This window comes from Alosa sapidissima, chromosome 16 (genome assembly GCF_018492685.1).
Source record: "Alosa sapidissima isolate fAloSap1 chromosome 16, fAloSap1.pri, whole genome shotgun sequence".
Lineage (NCBI taxonomy): Eukaryota > Metazoa > Chordata > Actinopteri > Clupeiformes > Clupeidae > Alosa > Alosa sapidissima.
Window position 1 is genome coordinate 25,078,840 of NC_055972.1, and position 20,727 is coordinate 25,099,566.

Sequence of the window (20,727 nt, forward strand, 5' to 3'; positions counted from 1 at the left end):
CATGTCTTGCTCAGAGATTTACAGTGCATCTGTGCAAGATAAGTGCATCAAATGATAAGTGCATCAAATTTTATGATCACAATGGCAAACAGAAAGTGTTGCAGTTTGCATGATATTTGCAATGTGTTTAGCATAGGCCAAAGGCTATAGGCCAAAGTGAGAGATTTAAATTCAATTCTGGCCACTATAGGGAGCGATTGAAGAGTAACTAGGAGAGGAGTTGCATGTGTCCTCTGGCTGATTGAAGACCAGGCATGCTGCAGCATTCTGAATCTGTTATAACGATTTTACTACACAAGTAGGCAGGCCAGCTAACAGTGAATTACAGTAGTCCAGTTTGGAGGTAAACTGTACAAGAAGTTGTGTGGAATCTTGTGTCAATTGAGGTCTGCTCTTTTGAACGTTGTAGAGGATAAACCGACATGATTTTGCAATATAATGACATTAGACCGTTCAAAAGCAGAATTTATATTTATTTAAACTGCTGACATGTTGCATCTGGGGAGACCAAATGTCCCTTCTGTCAGCTATCATAACAGGGCCAAACAGAGGTACCGCTCTCAGAAACGAAACACATGTAAAGGCTTACATTGTGACAACCTCTTCAATAAACACACAAACAACAAATGGTAACACTTTACTTGACAGTATCAACATAAGAGTGACATGACACTGTCATGAACACATGACACTGTCATGACACATGAACCCTAATCCCAACCCTAACTCTAACCCGAACCCTAATCCTAACCCTAACTTGTTATGACAAAAACGAATGTCACTTAATAACAGAAGCGTTATGTCATAAATGTTTATGACTTGTTTATGACACGTTCATTACAGTGTCATGTCACTCTTATGTCGATACTGTCAAGTAAAGTGTAACCCAACAAATATACCCACACATTAACAAACAATAACATCAAGAACAACAACAACAAAACAGTACAAATATTTTTTTTCAGACATGACCATCATTACAGATCATTAACTAATAAAATACAAATCTATTACGATTCTTCACCCTTACACCACTGTTTTCTGTCTGGCATAAAGAGAGTAGTACAGTATGTGTGAGAGAGATATAACCTCTTGCTCTCTTATTGTTGCGTTTAGTATTAATGCATCTTCCTGAGTCAAATGTTATCTAAACCTTTCTGTCCACTATTTCTCTTATATTCACATACAAGAGAGAGGCATTAGCAAAAATGCAAAACGAACACTCTGACAATACATTTCAGTGTGACAAATAACTGAAATAAAAAAGGACAAATAACTGAAAAGCAACACTGACAAGGAAATTCACTCAGGAAATCATTTTGTATTTTTTTGTTTTAATAAAAATAGCTGCCAGGGAGATATTCAAAGCTGACTATTGTGGGACATATAGACTGTTCAGTAATATAATTTGTATCAGTTCAAACTCAATAACAAAAGTACATGAACAGCAAAAATAACCTAGATGATGGGTGAAAACTAAACATGTAAAGACGAAAATGCATCTGTAACTGAAATTACATAATTGGGGCGTCAGGAAAGACTCTGCTAAATGCTATTGTTACTGATAGGACTGGGACAGTTAATGGGTGGGGTCAATTCATTTAAATCACCTATAAAGTGGAATCAGCCTCTCAAGTCAGTAGAAGTAAAAGTAGGCCTACAGTACCTGCTCAAATCATGCCATAGCAAGCCTTTGAAACACACCAACAGTATGTAAGGGATAATGTATTGTCCGCCGGTCATTATCAGAAAACAAGTCCCGACAGGGTAAACAGGACCTTGACGCGAAGTGGAGGTTTGCTTCGTCCTGAAGGGACTTATTTTCCGGTAATGACCGGTGGACCATACATTATCCCGCTTATTATATGGCTACTTGCCAAAACGAGAAAAGAAACTTCACACAATGGATCTTTTTAAAATTATTTTGCTACCATTTCGTGGATTCCGCTGAGAAAACAAATAGTTCACCACACAAATAGAACTTGAAAGTTTCAGGTGTTGTGTGGCAACGTTTTACTTGCTGACTTTCACATTCAATGAAATTCCATTGCAATAAGCAAAGGGACTACTCGCAGAATGATATGAAAGATGTGAATCAAAAGCACAAATCAAAAGCACAAAACCTGTTGCCATTGACAGCGGTCATTATATACTTTACAGCGGTCATTATGTAAGGGATAATGTATTGTCCGTCGGTAATTATCAAAAAATAAGTCCTGACAGGGTGAACAGAACCCCGACGCGCAGCGGAGGGGTTTTGCTTCGACCTGAAGGGACTTATTTTCTAATGGGTCTTTAGAAATAATTTTGCTACCCTTTCGTGGCTTCCGCTGACAAAATAAATAGTTCCCCACACAGATAGAACAGTTCCAGGTGTTGCATGGCAACGTCTTACTTGCTGACTTTCACATTCAATGAAATTCCATTGCAATAAGCAAACGGACTTCTTGCAGCGTGATGAAGATAAAGAAAGATGTTAATCAGAAGCACAAAACCCGTTGCCATTGACAGCGGTGATTATATACTTTGCCAGTGTTTTTACATAGATTTAACAGACCTCCGAACGTTAGGAAGGCCCATTCATGTGAATGGAACTTTCTGCAGCATTCTGAGGAGCCGTGTAATAATATGAATGGATAGAATAGAATGTGTCTCCTGCGGTTGGAACACATGGGATGCTGATAATGTGGTGAACTGCAGTGTCTTTGTTCCTTGCTCCTGCTTGTCTTGCATGTGAAACTGAGTTGGTGAGTGTTAGTGAGCTCATGGCTCAGCAGTCATGTGTTGTCTGTGGTCACGGATGTGCTTGTGGGCCTTGCTAGGCAGAGGATTCTGGGAAGGTGGAGGACCCCTGTGCACAGAGTGGGCGACAGGCCCCCTCCCCTGCATCTCGCTCACTTCCTGATCCCTGCTTGCGTCACCTGGGTGAACCTCCACAACAGCAGGAGCACACCTGCACCATACAGGGGAGTTAGGAGTGGCAGTGATGTTTAAAAGTAATGATACACACACACACACACACACACACACACACACACACACACACACACACACACACACACACACGCACACATGCACATATAAATTAACAAGGACACACACACACACACACACACACACGCCCACACACAGATATACACACATACACATAGGCCTACACACATACACTCAAACACACACATGGACACACACATACACTCAAACACACACACACACACACACAAATGGACAAGGACACACACACACACACAAACTCACAAACGCACACACCCAAATGAACAATGACACACAAACACACACAGAAACAGACAAGTGCACAAATGCATGCACAAAGAGAAGAGCAAAGAGAGGAATATTTGATAGCAAAAATGTGTCCTGTTTAATAACCTGAGCAAAGTAGGTGGGTGGAGTGGGGTGGAGTTTAACAGCCTGCCTCATCAATGATATTACTAAGTAAAGTCATGGTCTCACAGAGATATTATCAAGTTATATTACCAAGGAAAGAGTTGGTCTCACAGGGATATTATGTAAGGGATAATGGACGACACAGTGGTCTGTTAACAGAAATGAATGCACGGTTAAGGTTGTAAAACAGCCCTACGGGCAGTGGAGGGCCATTTAAACCTCGTAAGTGCATTCATTTGTAATAACAGACCACCGCAGAGTCCATGATCCTGCTTATTCCACTGTTACCACTTGTGTTGTGTTCATTTCCTGTTATAATTTAACCGCTTTAATCGCTAAAACGGTCTTGTTTGTAGAACTACTTTTTTTCGACACATCAACTCATTTCTCAACTTGCAGGACAAACTGCCGTTATTAGTTCCAAATGGATGGTTGCTATGGCCAAAAGCCAGTCGTTAGATCTAAATGGATGGTTGCTACGGCCAAATGCCAGTCGTTAGTATCTCTCCCGTTGTCAAGTGGGCACATCCCTGGATTCTGATGAACCTTAATCATTGAAACATTGCTATTTTACTTAGTCTACTGCCATCCAACTAGCTAAACTTCACTATGAGTTTGGCGAATTAATATACAAGTGTGGTACGAAAAAATGGATCTACTTCATAGAGTAGGTGTTCAAATATGCACATTCTAAATTGCCAGGATAATAGGAAACAGTGGAATAGCAAGTTATAGGCCTACTATCAAGTAAAGTCATGGTCTCAGAAGGATATTATCTTGTTATGCTACTTTAGATTGGGAGACAGAATTATGGATACGTTGGAGCACTATTTGGAATTTGAATACATAAAGAAAAATACTAGCAGGTATGATCTTCAATATAACATGACATATAGAAGGAATATATTTGCTTTATATGGAGTAGCAATAGAAATCTTTTGGGCATGGGTGAATATATTTACCTGGATTTTATGTGTACATTTTATCTTGCATCCCCCCAGGAGAGATAGCCTGGAGAGGACCCTGACGGCTGGGTTCAAGAGCAGTAAGTGGAAGCAGAGAGAGGAGAGGAAGATGGCAGTTAGGCAGGCAGGCAGATAGATAGATCATCATAGAGCCAGTGATAGAGGCAGAGAGGTAGAAGAAGTCATATGGAAGCAGGTGTGTACTGTGTGTGTGTGTGAATGGATTGACAGACAGACGGAGATATAGATGGATAAATAGACAGACAGATAGACAGATAGTTCAACAGCAGACACAGAAGCAGACATAGACACAGAGACACAGGCAGGTACACACAAATAGATAGATGACCAGTCTGCAGGTCTGCTGTCTGACGGCCTAATCTTACCCGTAGGTGGCACCATTGAGCTCAGGCTGCATCTGTTGCTCCATCATCCCCCAAGGGGCTGTGGCCATAAAGAACTCTTTGTTCACGCAGTTCCTCAGGCTGTCTGGGATCCGCCCTGTTGAAACACAGACAAGACACATTATTTACTCATGGCTAACACCCAACTGAGCAGGAGTGGACAGGTCAGGCTGCAGTACTGACCTGAGCAACATAACATGTCTTAGTTCAAAACTAAAATGTTTATTACTGTCTTAAAGAATAAGCCTACATGTTAATAGACATTTGATACAAAGCATGCGTTATGAAGTTACGAAGTATACGTTATGAAGTTACAAAGTTATGCCACAAACTATATCTTCATGCACGAGAGGGAAAATTATGGAATTATGAAATAACTGAAATTATGTAAGTAACACAATGCAATGTGTTTCGATTGTCAAACGGAACACAAATGCAAGTCCCTGCTGCTTTGGCATCATGCATCTGACTTTAGACTCATCACGCATCTGACTTCAGACTCATCGTGCATCTGACTTCAAACTCATCACGCACCTGAAACCCAGGGAAGTCCAAGCCTGTGACAGAGACTCTAAGGGGTTGACACTCACCGAGGAGGGCTCTACGGATCTCCGTGGCGGCAGCCTCCCTCATCTCCAGTGAGGCCTGTTCACTATACCAGGCCGTGTGTGGGGTGCAGATCAGATTGGGTGCGTCTTTCAGCGGCCCCTGCGTAAAACTGCTGAAATACACCACAAAGGAGAGGGGAGAAGAAGTCAGCCGAGAAAGTGATAATAACGGAAGAGGATGGTGACTCACACCTCGTCCCCCAGTTTCCTTTAGTCCAGGGGTTTTCAAATTATGTGAATGTGAGCCTCTCTTTAAAATACTCTCACAGACAGACAGACAGGTGCGCAACCTGTCTCACCTAAAGGGCTCGCTCTCATGGACGTCCAGGGCAGCTCCTCGTATTCTGCCCTCCTTCAGGGCCTGGGCCAAGGCCTTCTCGTCCACTAGTCCACCCCGCGCAGAGTTGACCAGGAACGCTCCCTGACGCATCTACGCCACAAACCACACAAATCCACAGACATATACAATTAAGACTCAAGCTTCAAGATATTTATTTGACACATACATAGTTCAATATGCAGTGTAATGCTTATGCTATTAGTCCTTTGACTTAAATCACTGTGCAATATTAAGATTAATGTAGACATAAATAAATAAACAAAGGAGAGAAAAAAGGCAGAAGAAAAGTGTTATTAAATACAGTCCTCATTCAAGATGTGGATAGACTACTGTAGATAGAAGCTTTTTATCAGTCTCTCAGTAATGGCTTTCAGGCAGCGGTAACTTTATTATTATCATTATTAGCAATTAGAGTGAATTCGCCTTATTCACCCGGTGGCCAGAACGAGGCCACAGGGTACACTTGCCATCACACTTCAGTCCAGTGGATGGTGGTAATGCACTCTGTTTGCAAGTGCCAAAAAAGTCACTGAAGAAGAAGAAGGTTACTCTGGCCAAAGTCCTTATAGGCAAGTCCCTCCACTTGGCAGCCATATTGCAACACTTTTTGGGCACTCATTCGGGCATCCATTTCGGCAGAAATGCACGTGCGCAAGGTGCAGGTTTTTTGAGTGCTGTTTTGAGTGCCTCATTAGAAAGTCTCTCCTCTGGCAGGCCAGCGAACCCTTGTTCTTTTTCTGTGAGTTTTTTTGGCAGTTTGCAAATGGAGAGCATTACCGCCATCTGCTGGACTGAAGTGTGATGTAAGTGTACCGTGTAGCCTCATCCTGGCCACCGGGTGAATAAGGCGAATAGGCCACAGTAAATCCAGCCCCAAGAATAAATGTCATTTGAGTGGAGGAAGTAGACAGGCCTCTGCAATACTACCCTTCACCACAAGGGAGCAGCAACAGATGGGCTATGGTCTCATTCAACCAACCTACACAGCAAAATCACAGTGTGTTTTTACATTAAATTACATTTGGCTGAATGCATTTTTAGCCAAAGCGACTAACAACATGGTAAACAGTTTAAGCTTTTTTTTAAAAGCAATTCTCACAACAATTCTAGGAAAATGTAAAAAAAGGTAGAGTAGTGCAATAAGAATAAGCAATTCTCACAACAGTTCTAGGATTTTTTATATATATATATATAAAGGTAGAGTGCAATAAGAATAAAAATAAGTGCATCAGTAAGTGCTGTTTTTAAACAGTCAAGTGTCAGTTCTAGTCAGGTGGTAAGTCTAGGATCAGCAAGACTAGTTGTAAGTAGTGCTACAAGAGGAGATGTTCTCTGAAGAGCTGAGTCTTCAGGAGTGTGTGTGTGTGTGTGTGTGTCTGTGTGTGTGTGTGTTTGTGAGAAGGTACACCTGTTTGATGGTGAAGTCATTGATGAGATGGTGGTTGTGTTCGTTTAGGTTGCAGTGCAAGGACACGCAGTCACTCTGGTAGAGCAGGTCCTGGAGTGTGTACACGCGCGTCACCCCCAGAGATCGCTCCAGCCCGTCCTGGAGGTAGGGGTCATAGAAGATCACGCTGAAGCCGAAGCCTTTGGCGCGGACGGCCACTGCCTGTCCTGATCGGCCTGAGAACACACACACAGAGAGAGAGAGAGAGAGAGAGAGAAAATATTTTATAGTGTAAAAAGCCAACTCCTACTCTTTTTGTTCTCTTTGGTAAAATCTAGAAGACAATGTAGTAGTAATTTCTAGCCTATAGACACATTGTCTTCCTAGTTTAATGAAGCGTCTACATTTGGTTTCTCCTTTTCCATTTCTCATGGCCTGTCCATCCAATCAACCCCCCCCATCTCTCCCTCCTTCTCCCTCCCTCCCTCTCTCTCACCGAAGCCGATGAGGCCTAGCGTCTCCCCCCGGATGCGCGCCGCGCCGGACGCCAGCTCTCTGATCTGCTCCACGCTCTGGACCCTGGTGCCCTCGCGCAGCGCCTGGTACAGCCAGGTGTTCCGACGGTACAGGTTCAGGATGTGGCACAGCGTCGAGTCGGCCGTCTCCTCCACCGCCGCTGAAGGAATGTTGCAGACCGCAATACCTGAGTGAGCGAACACAAGCAGAGCTCTGGGTCCGGACAGGTGGGTTGTGCTTCTGTCCCCGGGATCCGTTGTGTATCTGTCTTTAATGCTGTTTATATGATGGTTTTTAACACCTGGCTGCAACTCAATTTCCTTTAGTGGGATAACACATTTGACTTCATTCAGGAACTGGGTTGTGAAATGTAGTAGTCATATGTCATATATCAATTTAGAGATTAATATGAGTAAAGCTACAGAGAGCATAATTTGACACAACACACAGTAAATATGGTGGTGGTGGACAAATACTAATACAAGTATACAAATACATAGTAGCCTATAAATTAAATCTGGAATTTCTTGATATGAGAGCAGAAACAATTCAAATCAGGTCAATAAATGTAATTACTAGTAAAATACTGCAGTCAATAAAAGAATTTCTCATACCGAGCTCTCCAGCCGCTTTGATATCGATGTTGTCATAGCCACTGCCAATGCGAATGATGATTCGCAAGGCCTTGAACTTCTCAAGGTCCTCGCGCGTCAAAGTGATGGTGTGGTACAGCATGGCTCCTATCGCTTCATTCAACACCTAACACACACATACATGCACGGACGTGAGCGGTCACACACACACACACACACACACACACACACACACACACACAAAACACACAGAAACATATCAATGTCACCACCACGATAACTAACTTGACAGTAACTTTAGCCTATGCTTTTTAAACACTGCTCTTAAATAATGCCAATAATCCAACTCTGAAGAGAAAGCTATTGGCAGAGCAAGTGTTACTGTTCAGAAAACATGGAGCATTGTGTACACAGAGTATAGCAGCAATTACACTGCATGGTTGTAAGACCCCAGCCTTGTGAGACCATCCTGATCTGCGAGCTCCATTTTTCCACTCGCAGATCAGTCTGGCTTATTGCGATGGAGAAAATTTGGAGCCGTTCACCAAACGAACGGTCAATCAGCGTTTGTTTTGAGGCAGGCTTGTGTTTGTATTTTCGTCTGTTAGTACATCATATGCTTCGTTGATCTGATTGGTTGATTTGGCCCGTCTATCACCAACATAAGTGGTGATAGAAAGATGGTTTATCCAATCAGCTAACCAGTATTTTTGCCCCTTCCCAAAAGTTCTCCTAAGGAAAGTTCCGAGATGGATATGCCAAGCAAATGCGAAGCAATCCATCTGGCGGAGTCAGGTTAGTAAGACCCATCTTGAATGACACATTTCACAAGTTTAACATAAATGCTCAGAGGGAGAAGTAGCACAAGTGAGCATCCGTACCACTATCAGGTTTGATTATTTTTTAATTAAAAATAAACGTTTTGATCCGCCTGGGTCTATTTCAGGCAAAAAGAAATCCCTGAAGAAGCTAGAGAGAGTTAGACTCCAGTGTGTGGACATCTCTCTTTTGTTTTATGTTGGTATACTTTGTCCTGCACCTGTCCTAAAGAAAGGTGGAATGTGCACACAACCACTCTACCAAGCTCCATCTCTCTTTACCACACCCTTCCTGTCACACTCAACTGTTAACTGTGCGCGTGTGTGCGCACGTCTGTGTGTGCGCACGTCTGTGTGTGCGTGTGTGTGTGTGTGCGTGTGTATGTGTGCACACGTGTGTGTGTGTGTGTGTGTGTGTGCGCACGTTTGCGTGTGTTCAGGTATTGCTCACTCAGGTATTGCGTGTGTGTGTGTGTGCGCGCGCACGTGTGTGTGGTGTGTGTGTGTGTGTGTGTGTGTGTGTGCATGTGTGTGTGTGTGTGTCCTAGCTACATAAAGGCAAAAGCCCCCAAAAGATAATTAAAAATACATACTCAGAGTGCATATGATTAAATGTATATTCTCATCAGCTCAGCTGAATTACTTTGAAGATACTTGTTTTCAGGTGGTCAGACTTTGCATGGGTAGACTCAGACACTACCAGAATACAGTAGCTGAACTCTCTAATGGTATTGCCTTCCACACACTTCACATTAAAATATCTCTGAATGCTCTTATCAGCAGGTCCATGGCCAATTGTGTGACAGAGTCTATCAGACAGGGTCTATCAGACTATCAGTCATCCAGAAAACTAGCTGCTACGACTAGCTGTCGTCCAGGAAAAAAGGTCATGAGCTGGTCATACGCATGCAAGGGCCTCAGGCAGAAATATGCACACACACGCCCCTCTTCTGCCTAAAGAGCGCATCTGACCTGCTGTGTGTGTGTGTGTGTGTGTGTGTGTGTGTGTGTGTGTGTGTGTGTGTGTGTGTGTGTGTGCGCGCGCGTGCGCGTGCTCACATATATGCACATGTGTGTACTGTTCTTTTTGGAAAAAGAAAATTCTGTCCTATTACATTCTACTTTTCAGTCAATAAGTCAACAATATAAAAGGACATTGCAGTCATGAAAAAGAGACAGTGGGTTTGGGAGAGGAACATCACTCCTTTGCTGGTTAGTGTAAAAGACAGCACATGACATGAGAGGAAAGGACAGGACAACAGTGTTCACACACACCTGGCAAACACACTCACACAAAAACACCAGGCAAGCACACACACACACACACACACACACACACACACACACACACAGACACTTACACCAAGCCAGCTGGGAAGAGGGTAGTATATGCATTCTGCTTGGCCTGATCTCAGCTCTGCTTCTTTTGTCTCTCTCTCTCTCCCAATCTCTGTTACTATCTCTCTCTACTCTCTTTCTCTTTCCCTCTCTCTCTCTATCTCTCTAATGCTGTACATCTCTAACAAATATATCTTGCACTTCTTTCTGCATCCACTACTGCTGTTTCTCTCAAATACATCCCTGATCTCTCCAGTCTTCTATTTCATCATAGCTTGAATGTTAGTCTTCTTTGTAGGTCACTTTGAATATAACCTTCAGCTAAATAAATAAATGTAAACGTAATCCCAAGCCCCCAGTCCACTAAAGTCCTTCCTATTCTGTTCTTATCATATTAGTCGTCAAGTCTACTCAAGTCCTTCCTATTCTGCCCTTATCATATTAGTTTTCTGTGTGCTAAGATGCTCTACCTTTTCATGGATCTCCTGTGTGGACTGGGCGTCGCAGAACGCCACGGTTGCCAGGTCTTTCAGGATGGGCATCTCCACGGTGCAGTCCCGCCCGTCCAGCAGAGCCACTAGTGGCCGAGGGTGCGTCGGCCCGTTCATAATCTGAGGCCTGATACCTAGAGCACAGGATAAAGGGAGAGAGAGAGAGAGGAAAGAGAAGAAGAGAGAGAGATAGAGGGAAGAAAGAAAGAGGTTACAGGACTTAAATCGTATGGAGGTAAAAACCCTTCCCCTTTCTTCCAATCTCTTACACTCTCTCGTTCTCTGTTTTCCGGATTATGAAACACTGCTTTGCAGCAACTGTAAACACTAAAAGTAAGGATGCAGTCAACCCTCCCCCCTACCTCAAACACACACACATACTCACATGTGCACACACACACACATGCGCACAGTTAAAAATGCAGTTAATGAGGGGGCAGTAGAGCCTTGAGCTGAAACTAAGGTTTCCCCTTAATAAAGAGTCACTACAGAAGGGAGGTCTGCTTAGAGTTCAGTACCATCTGCACAGATATCAGTGGCACTGTAAAACTAAAAATACATTCCAATTTTCCACTGCTTGGTTGAATTTCCCATTGTCCTGCGTAATTTAGAACGTGTATATGTTATTTGCACGCCTATGAAGTAGATCCAATTTGTTGCCCGTATCACACTTATATTAATTCGCCGAACTTGTTAAGTTTAAATGAACTGTCACGTTGCATCCAAGCTGTAAAATACCAATGTTCAGAACATAGTAACATTGTAGCATATGAGGATTTTAGCTAGTTGGATGACATGTAGGCTAAGTAAAATAGCGATGTTTCAAAGCTAAGGTTTATCAGAATCCTGAGATATGCCTGCTTGACAATGGGAGAGATGGAACTAACGACTGGCCTTTGGTCATAGCAACCATCCATTTAGAACTAGTAACGGCAGTTTGTGCTGCAAGTTGAGAAATTTGTTGATATGTGGCGGAAAGAAGTAGTTTTACATGTCAAGTAGTTCTACATGTCAAGTAGTTCTTGACATGGAACTATACTCTCATTCCGGCGTAATAATCTGCTGCAGCTCAAACTTGTTTCTGGAAGTTACAGCCTACGGGGTCTATTTTTAGGTGCTGCATGATATCATTGTGCTGCTGCGCCCATGGTACGTTAGCAACGTTCCTTGATTATTACGCCGGAACGAGAGTATAGTACTATAGTTCCATGTCAAATCAGCCTAGAAAATCACAACGTTTCATTTTCCGTTAGTTTTATTACACTTTCTAACTTGAGTAGAGACAAGTTTTAAATAGGACGAACTTAGTCACTTTTAAGCGTGATGCTAGCAGGCGAGATGCTAATGGTCTAATCCAATTCAATGATCTATGCTAGACTGGAGCTAAAAGTGGTATCGCCAGACTCACAGAACGGCTGGATGAACTGGAGAAAGGTAAAAATCAATTGTTTGACTTGAGGGGTGGTGGAAAATGAGCGCAATTTCCCAAATGGTGGAATATCCCTTTAAGGGTTAAAGCACATAGGAGGACTGAGAATAAGATGCTGTCCCCTATACGACCTCATATGTCAAAATATCAGTTTTACATAAACATCAAAATCGTATATGTACATGTATGAAGGTTATACTTCTTACTGTAGCTTCAGCATATTTTACCTCGGTGCTGTACAGAGCAACAATGTTCTACACAAACACTAGCCTTGTGAATATTACTCACAGAATCAGAATCCTGGGCTGGAGTTTTTAATGTAATCCTGGCAGCCTAAAGTGATTTCACAAGTGGCAACTCATTCACATCCACCTGCTCCAAACTAGCCACTGACTGGACACAAGCAAACCAAGCCAATAAACAATAAACAAATCAAGCCAATAAGCAATAAACAAATCAAGCAAATAAACACCATCCTTGATTAATGGGAGAACACAAACATGAACTGTCCTGCTATTGCAAATGTCTTGCAATGGAGCAGACTAAGACAAGAGGAAAGGTCAACAAGATACTGTACCCACAATTTTGACCCTTTTAGTCGATTCACCAGAGTCTCTCTATGGGACGTGCCAGCAGTCCAGAGACATACTCTGTACATTTACCATCTTGCCAAATACACATAGAATGCAGGCAATGAAAGCAGTCAAAGAATGATCCCGGTGTGTATGTGTGCTCCTAGTGTGTGTGTGCTTCTGGTGAGCTCACTGCTTCTAGTGTGTGTGTGTGTGTGTGTGTTTAACCCAGAATGGAGGACAAATAAAGGAACTTAACTTAACATGTCTTCACAAACATTCTCTGCTTTCCCAAAAGAGAGATAATCTTCCTCTCTGAGGTAATTTCCTATTCCTTCACATGACAGTATGATAGCACATGACAGAGACCAAATGTAAACAAACTCCCGGTGTGGAACATGTTACATCCCCATTCCTCCCATAACTGATAACAGTCAAAAAATAAGGATGGGGAATTTTAGAGAAGATGAGCTGACCCAACCCAATCTCTCTCTCTCCCACTCACTTCCTGTCAGTCTCTTCACTATCTTATCTGAGTAAACGCAAAAAAGAAACAAGATGAGCATTAAGAAACTACCCTCCCCCTGCCCCTGCCCCTGCCCCTGCCCCAGCCCCTGATATAGATGCAAGATGCAAGAGTCAGGACAGTTATTTTCTTCTTCTTTTCTTCTACCTCTCCTTCCACTTTCTCATTCGACTCCACTTTGACTAATACTTAAACTTTTGCACTCTTATACTCTGGTAGTAGTATTTGAGTAGTACTTACTGTATACTCTGGTAGTAGTGTTTTAGTAGTACTTATTGTCTCCTTTGCAGTGAACTGTAGATTGAATGTTATCCCTCATTTTGTAAGTCACTTTGGATAAAAGCATCAGCTAAATTACTACATCTAATGATAAAGGCTAGGAAACAACCATCACGGCATCCCATAGTCATCCTTACATTTCTTATTGCTCCTCACTTCGCTCTTTTACAGAGATCTTTAGCTGATATGCACACACACACACACACACTGCATGCAAGCTCTAGACCAGCTCTTTCACTTTGCTGAACCACAAATGCATGCTCACATATTGTATGCTACAGTATGTATGTAACAACACCAGTGTTTGGAAGGTGCTGTATTAGCAAACACACAGACACGCATGGATGCACACACGCACGGATGCACGCGCACACACACACACACACACACACACACACACACACACATATACACACACGTACAGATGCACGCACGCACCAACCCACACACACCCAACCACACGCGCATGGATGCATGCACGCACGAACGCACACACAAACTAACACACATGCACTGATGCACGCACACACACACGGATGCACACACACACACACACACACACACACACACACAAACATTCACGGATGCACGCACACATTCACACACACACACACACATACACATGCACAAACCCACAAACATTCCAGGTGTGTTCAAATGTATTGAAGGTGTTTGTGTAGTATTTCTCTGGCTCTAAGCTTTACATTCAAACTGCAAACAGTCCACTACTGTACAGATTCATCAGAGGGACCTGATGTTTCCATAAAAAAAAATTAGGACAAACGTAAGAAGCTTAACAGCTATGCCACAGATATTCTAGAAATATAGACAGTCTGCACTGTAAACTCAAATGACACAAATGTTGGATGCACTCTGTATATTGCAGATAGGCCTATCCTATCAAAATGTTAAAGTCCTTGAAAATGTCAGTTTACTTATAATTTTACAATTATATACTTGTATTTAGAATAGGATTGTTATCTGGCATTAGTAAATGACCGCTTAGGATGTTTTAAATTTCCTCATACCCCTCTTCTTCTACTCCAGATGTGTCTGGTCATGAACCTTGAAGTGCTACGGTCATGTATTAAAAAAGAGAGAGAGAGAGCCTGTGACTGAGACTGCATGTTGCATTGGCTTAGAGAGCATTTGCTAAATTATTACATAAAATATACGTACTTAAGTATCATCCATTTCCATAGCCTTGATGTGAAACACTAAGAGCTAGCGTCAGGGGTCAAGGATAGAATCAGGGACGGAGTTACACAACAGGGGCATTTGCCAGAACAAGTCAGGATCCGACAGGACATCTATGGCCCATATGCATACATTAAAAACACTTGTTAAACAAGCCTGCATTGTTTCATTTCAAAATATATAAAATAAAGAGTTAGCACTGTGTGATGCAGTGTACACTGTAGGACATCTCTGTGCTTCTCTCTGCAGCAGATACCCAATCATTTTCAAATGGAGATTATAATCTGTCCATTCATTTCAGTGGGATTACATCTCTCTCAGCCCCCTCACACATACACACCCACATGTGCACACACACACACAAACACACACACACACACACACACACACACACACACACACACACACACACACATACTGTACATGCACACCAACACTTCCATACACATGCAACACAAAAACACATACAAACTCACATACCCCTACACACACACACACACACACACACACACAGTGCTGTACAGATGGCAATATGGGATTTGAACTCAGTAATCCCTCACTGTCTTCATCACTCCATCACCATCACTCTCTCTCTCCCTCTCTATCTCTCTCTCTCTCTCCAACCCTCCCCCACAGTCACAAACATGAATGAATCTGCAGAGCTGCAGAGATGTCTCTTCCTTCTTTCCTGTTCCTCCCTGTCAATCCCTTTATATGTTTTTTTTTTGTTTTGTTTTCTATTCCCCAATTCATTCCCTCGTCACACCACCATCTCTCCATCTTCCTAACTCCATTTGAACCCATACCTTGTCAACTGGAGCTCAGTGACTGAAGATGTACAACTACAATCACTTTTTATCTGTTATAGAGAGTAGTTGAAAAAAAAAAATATTGCTCCCCTCTCAAATCTCCATTATACCAAAATCATCCAGAGATATCAAAACACAAACACACACAAACACACACACAGCAATCTCTGGTCCCAAAACACGCCCCCTCAATGATGCCTAATCTCCTGCTTCAAAGGCTGATTACATCAGGGACTCCTCCCCTTCTCCGGTATCAAGGCGGCGGCAGTAATTATGGGATGAAGAATTGGAGCAAAGGTTCAACTCTCCCTCAACCACCCACCCACCCACTACAGAACTGCCTCTCCAGTATTCCCCTGTCTTCCTCTCCTCCACTCCAACACACAATAGCTTCCTCCATTCCTCCAAGTGACACCCTTTAAAATTCCTGTTCATGACGACAGTGGCCCCGACACAGAATTAATCCTTTATGCATTGCTGCACACGCCCACGTCGCATTGCATCTGGGGGAGCTACACAAATCCATTTAATCTATAATCTACAATCTAGGCACGGCCACACACACACACACACACACACACACACATACACACACACACACACACACACACACACACCACAGAGATAGACAGCACGAGGCTAGTCATGACACGAAAGAGGCTAGTGTGTCGTGCGCTCACTGACCTGTGCTACAGTTAGGTCCGGTTACGGATGAGTTCATTTCCATGGATACATGGACTTTCCTCACAGAGAAGTTGGAACTGTAGCCTGGGACCACCCACATGACCATATATGGTTGTTATTAGTCAGAGGGGGAGGTTCTACCAGAGATCATCAGGGTTGCTATCCCCTGGTGTCTGACTTCAGGGAATGGCGTCTCTTCCTTTTTAGAACAGGCACTCAAAAGTCTGGCTGACAAACTATCCAGTGAGCAAGTGGAACTGACATTTGTCCTATCAGGGTAAAGAGATGTTCCATTTCTAGCCATGACAAGCCAAATAACAAATGACAGTGTGAAATGAATCTTGATGACATGATGCACTACTGAGAGGGTGCTTTGTGTAAAGTGAAGCCTTTACATAGTGATCATATGTCAGACTCAGGTGACTGTATATGTTTGTGAATATGGAAGAATGCAAGACCTCGATGGAATCCCTTAGCTCTGGGAAATTCTGGGTTTCCTCCCTTTTTAGGGGACATTGCAAACCTTGTGTTGTCTGGTGGCCACACACAAAAGTGATGATTAATCTGACTAACCTGAAAAGAGTTTCCGGCACAAAACAATGCACAACAATAAACGGATATTATTGAACTTCCTAAAAAGATTGTGTTCAGAAGCAATGACGTTGAGATAGATGACTGATAGAGCTCACAGGGCACAAAAGAGAATAAGCAACATTTGGTTAACACAAACTCAAGCTCAATCAAGACACACAGTGGCCTTTGAGTCGGGTAAATCAATGGATTATTGGAGAGTACAGTAAAAGCAACTGAATGCTAGCCAAATAAATGCCCATTAACTACCCACAACAGGTCAATATACCATTACCATCCTTTTTTGAAAGGGAATCTGCAATGTAAAGCAAAATACAACAAATGCAGGGGGTTTGGGACACAGTTAAACACCCAAACTTGCAGGAATGCAGGTAATGCAGTCATTTTAACTTTAAATCGCACTTTGTCAATAAAAACATGATTACTCACATTTCACCTCACAATATCAGAAATAAGTCTTAAATGCTATAGCAGCGAAAGTATAGTGTAATAAAATGCTGTGCTCGCCTTCTTGCAACACCCTTTCCATACACACACAAACACACACTTCTACATTATGTAAGGCATTTTCATTTTGAAAAATTAGCTCTTAATGCACAAATAAACACAATGTGCTATCCACATACCAAATAGCATGTGAACTGGAGTGAAACATTAAACATTAAAAACAACAAATAAGCAGACATTGTGGGAGGGCAGGGGGGGGGGGGGGGATTGGGGGGTCTGAAGCACACTGACTGGCCTACTTACAGATGGAATGGGGGCTTGTTTAGTCCAATCAGGAATAGGCAAAAAAATATGCAGATCCACACACACTCACTCACAAGCACAGATACTATAGATTGAGAGAGGGATGCGAGATGGTTGGGGTGGGGGTGGGGTACAGGGGAGGGGTGAGTGGTGTAAGGGAGGAGGAGGAGGATTTTCATTTACTTGTGTCGGGGGACGCCATGGTGGACACGATGACTGGGGGGCCGGTCCTCCGGCTGAGTTTCTGATTGGCCAGGCTGGCGCTCTGGGCCTGCATGCCGGCAGGGCCCATGGGCACCATGGCCCCGTCGGTGGGCGCCCCCTGCCCGCCGGCCTTGCGCATGGACTGCGGGCTCGGGTGTGGGCTGTGCATGGGCGTGAGTGGCGCCAGGCTGCGGTCACGCTTCATCAGCTCCATGGGCACCGTGTAGTTGGTGGAGTAGGCTTTGGGCGCCTGCTGCGGCGGCATGGGCGTCATGGCCAGGTGCTGGGGCACACCAGGCAGAGCGGGCAGCTGCTGAGACTGCATGGCGTGAATCTGCTGAATCTGCGTTTGGTGCGCCATGCCCTGCATTTGGTGCGCCATGCCCGGCATCTGGTGTGGCATGCCCGGCATCTGCTGCTGCAGAGCTGCCATGTGCGCGGACATGGGCAAGGCGGGCTGGGAGGAGTACGCCGACATGGGCCGAGGCTGGACGGGCACCATGGCACCGCTGTATGGTCCTGGGGTCCTAGATCCTGGCAGACCATACCCGCCGCCCCCACCGGTCGTCTCCAGGAGGTGTTGGGACGGGGCGCTGCTGGGCCTCCTGCTGATCGCCTCGCCCATCCTGGGAGAGATGGTCTGCATGGGCGTCGGTGGAGCGGTCAGCATTTGGGATTCCATGCCCACGCCGATGCCCAGGCTCATGCTGTGGTGAGGCTGGTACACGTCGCTGCGGTGGCTGAAACTGTTGGAGCGGGTGCGTGACGGCGGTGGCGGCATCGTGCCCATGTGGTGCGGGTTCTGGTGGTGGTGGTGCTGCTGCTGCGGCTGGGAGGTGGGTGCCGGGGCTTCGGCCGGGCGTTTGCAGCTCACCGCTACTCGGGACAGCACCCGGGCCTGGCCCAGGTTGGGCGCCACCGAGCGCACATCGTTCTCCTCCATCACCGCCAGCATACCCGTGCTGTCGAAGCCCTGCTGGAGCAGCGACATGATGGTGCTTTCCGACACGCCCTCATTGCGCAAGAGTGCCAGGAACTCCGGGTCGGCCGTCCGCTTGGGGTCGGCGGGAGGCGGAGGCGCCGGCGCCATGGGGGTCGGCGTCACCGGAGGAGGAGGAAGTGGCATGGGCTGAGCGGGCATCACCACCACCGAGCTCTGGGGCATGACTGGGGCAGCTGCAGGAAGAGCCTGGGCAGCACTGGGGTCGTAGAGGGCGTTCACAGGGCCCGGCACAGCCTGGACCTGCTGGGGGACTGGTGGAGGCATTTGCTGCACCGGCGCCATCTGCTGCACTGGTGGAGGCATTGGCTGGAGAGCAGGCTGAACTGGCTGCTGCATCTGTGGCTGTGTCGCTGGCAATGGCTGCATCTGCATCTGCTGCTGCAGTGGCTGCTGCACTTGCTGCATGGGTGGCACCACTGATTGCTGCACAGGGGGCTGGATCTGTTGGGGAAGCTGTTGCATGGGCTGCTGTTGCATGGGCTGCTGTTGAATGGGCTGCTGTTGCATCTGCTGCGGGATCTGCTGTTGGATCTGCTGGGCTGGTTGCATCTGCTGCTGCAGCTGAGCAGCCACCTGCATTTGCTGCTGCAGTTGTTGAGCCTGCTGCATCTGCTGCTGTGGCGAAGGCATTGTTGCAACCTGCATCTGTTGTGCTGGCTGTTGCTGCTGCAACTGCTGTGTTGGCTGCACTTGCTGCTGCAAGGGACTGTAGGGCGTCGGGCTCATCATCCCCCGGGCCCCCCCAGTCACATCCATGCCTTGGGAGGCAGGGTCCACAACGAGGCAGGTGGCAGCAGGTTGGCGGGGATCCATAACCCGGCTGTTGACATCAGTGTAGGCCCCACGTCCAACAAGCTGAGGTGGTTCTGATCCATATCTTGGGGACGAAGGTTCCGTAACGTAACGCACCGGTGATGGCTCCCGACTGGGCATCATCTTCGGGCCGGGTGTGTTCGGTGGAGGAGGAGCAGAGACAGACGGTTCGCGGTACCTGCGTCCCATCTCGTGGGCGGAGGGCGGGGGCGCAGAGGATGGAGGAGGACCCCCAGCCATGCCTGGGCTCATTCCGTAGTGTGACGCAGACCGGTTCAGTGGGTGAGGCTGCGTCTGCTCCCCGCCCCTGTAAAACGCCCGGGGGTCGTCCAGCTGGCGTGGCGTCAGCGCTGGGTCCTGCTGGTAGTAATCCTGCGTGGGCAGAGTCCCTCGATGGGCGACGGGGGGGCCGCTCGTAGTGGCTGTTCAACTCCGGCACCGAGCACTTCCGCATGGCTCGCGGGTCTTGCCGCTCCGCAAATCCCGTCTGACTGTACAGCGACTCCTGGTAGGAGAAGGGCTCGCGTTTCAGATCCAGATCTGGGGGACGCGCTCCAGGCGGCAGCTCGTACCAGCCCTGACCGCCCCCTACCACCTCACTCCCGTAGCTGATGGAGTTACGGCGCACAGACATCCGGCCCTGCTGCTGCTGGTGCTGGTGCTGCTGGTCGTATATGCTCTCTTGCCCTATTGGCCCCCACTGGCACTCCGGACCCCCCAGGGTGTCCCAGCTCTGGGAGCGGCCGATGGGGAGCTGCTTACTAGAGACCAGCATCTAAAATCGGAAACGCGGCGTCGCGCGAGGGCCGAAGAAAAAAAAAACGACGGAGCTGGACTTGGCAGCGGCCACCTGAGGCTCTTGCTTTTCACGTCTTTGGTTACCGGGGTTACGTTAGGGGGGAAGATGAAGAGGAAGTGGAGCGGAGAGAGAAAAAAAGGAAGGAATAAAAATTTTAACAGATGAAAAAAATAAAGGGAGGGATCGTTTTTCACCTGATATCAAGA

General features: G+C 45.6%; 1 protein-coding gene across 1 annotated transcript; it reads right to left on the bottom strand.

Moving 5' to 3' along the window:
* Positions 1-818: 818 nt before the first annotated feature.
* LOC121684978 (trithorax group protein osa-like) lies at positions 819-20,709 on the bottom strand. The gene is given in 10 exon segments (XM_042065176.1): positions 819-2,953; positions 4,757-4,871; positions 5,365-5,492; positions 5,682-5,812; positions 7,131-7,345; positions 7,606-7,812; positions 8,240-8,384; positions 10,845-10,999; positions 17,886-20,130; positions 20,132-20,709. Coding segments are annotated over 10 exon segments (3,897 nt in total). The 5' UTR covers positions 20,498-20,709; the 3' UTR covers positions 819-2,763.
* Positions 20,710-20,727: the final 18 nt, after the last annotated feature.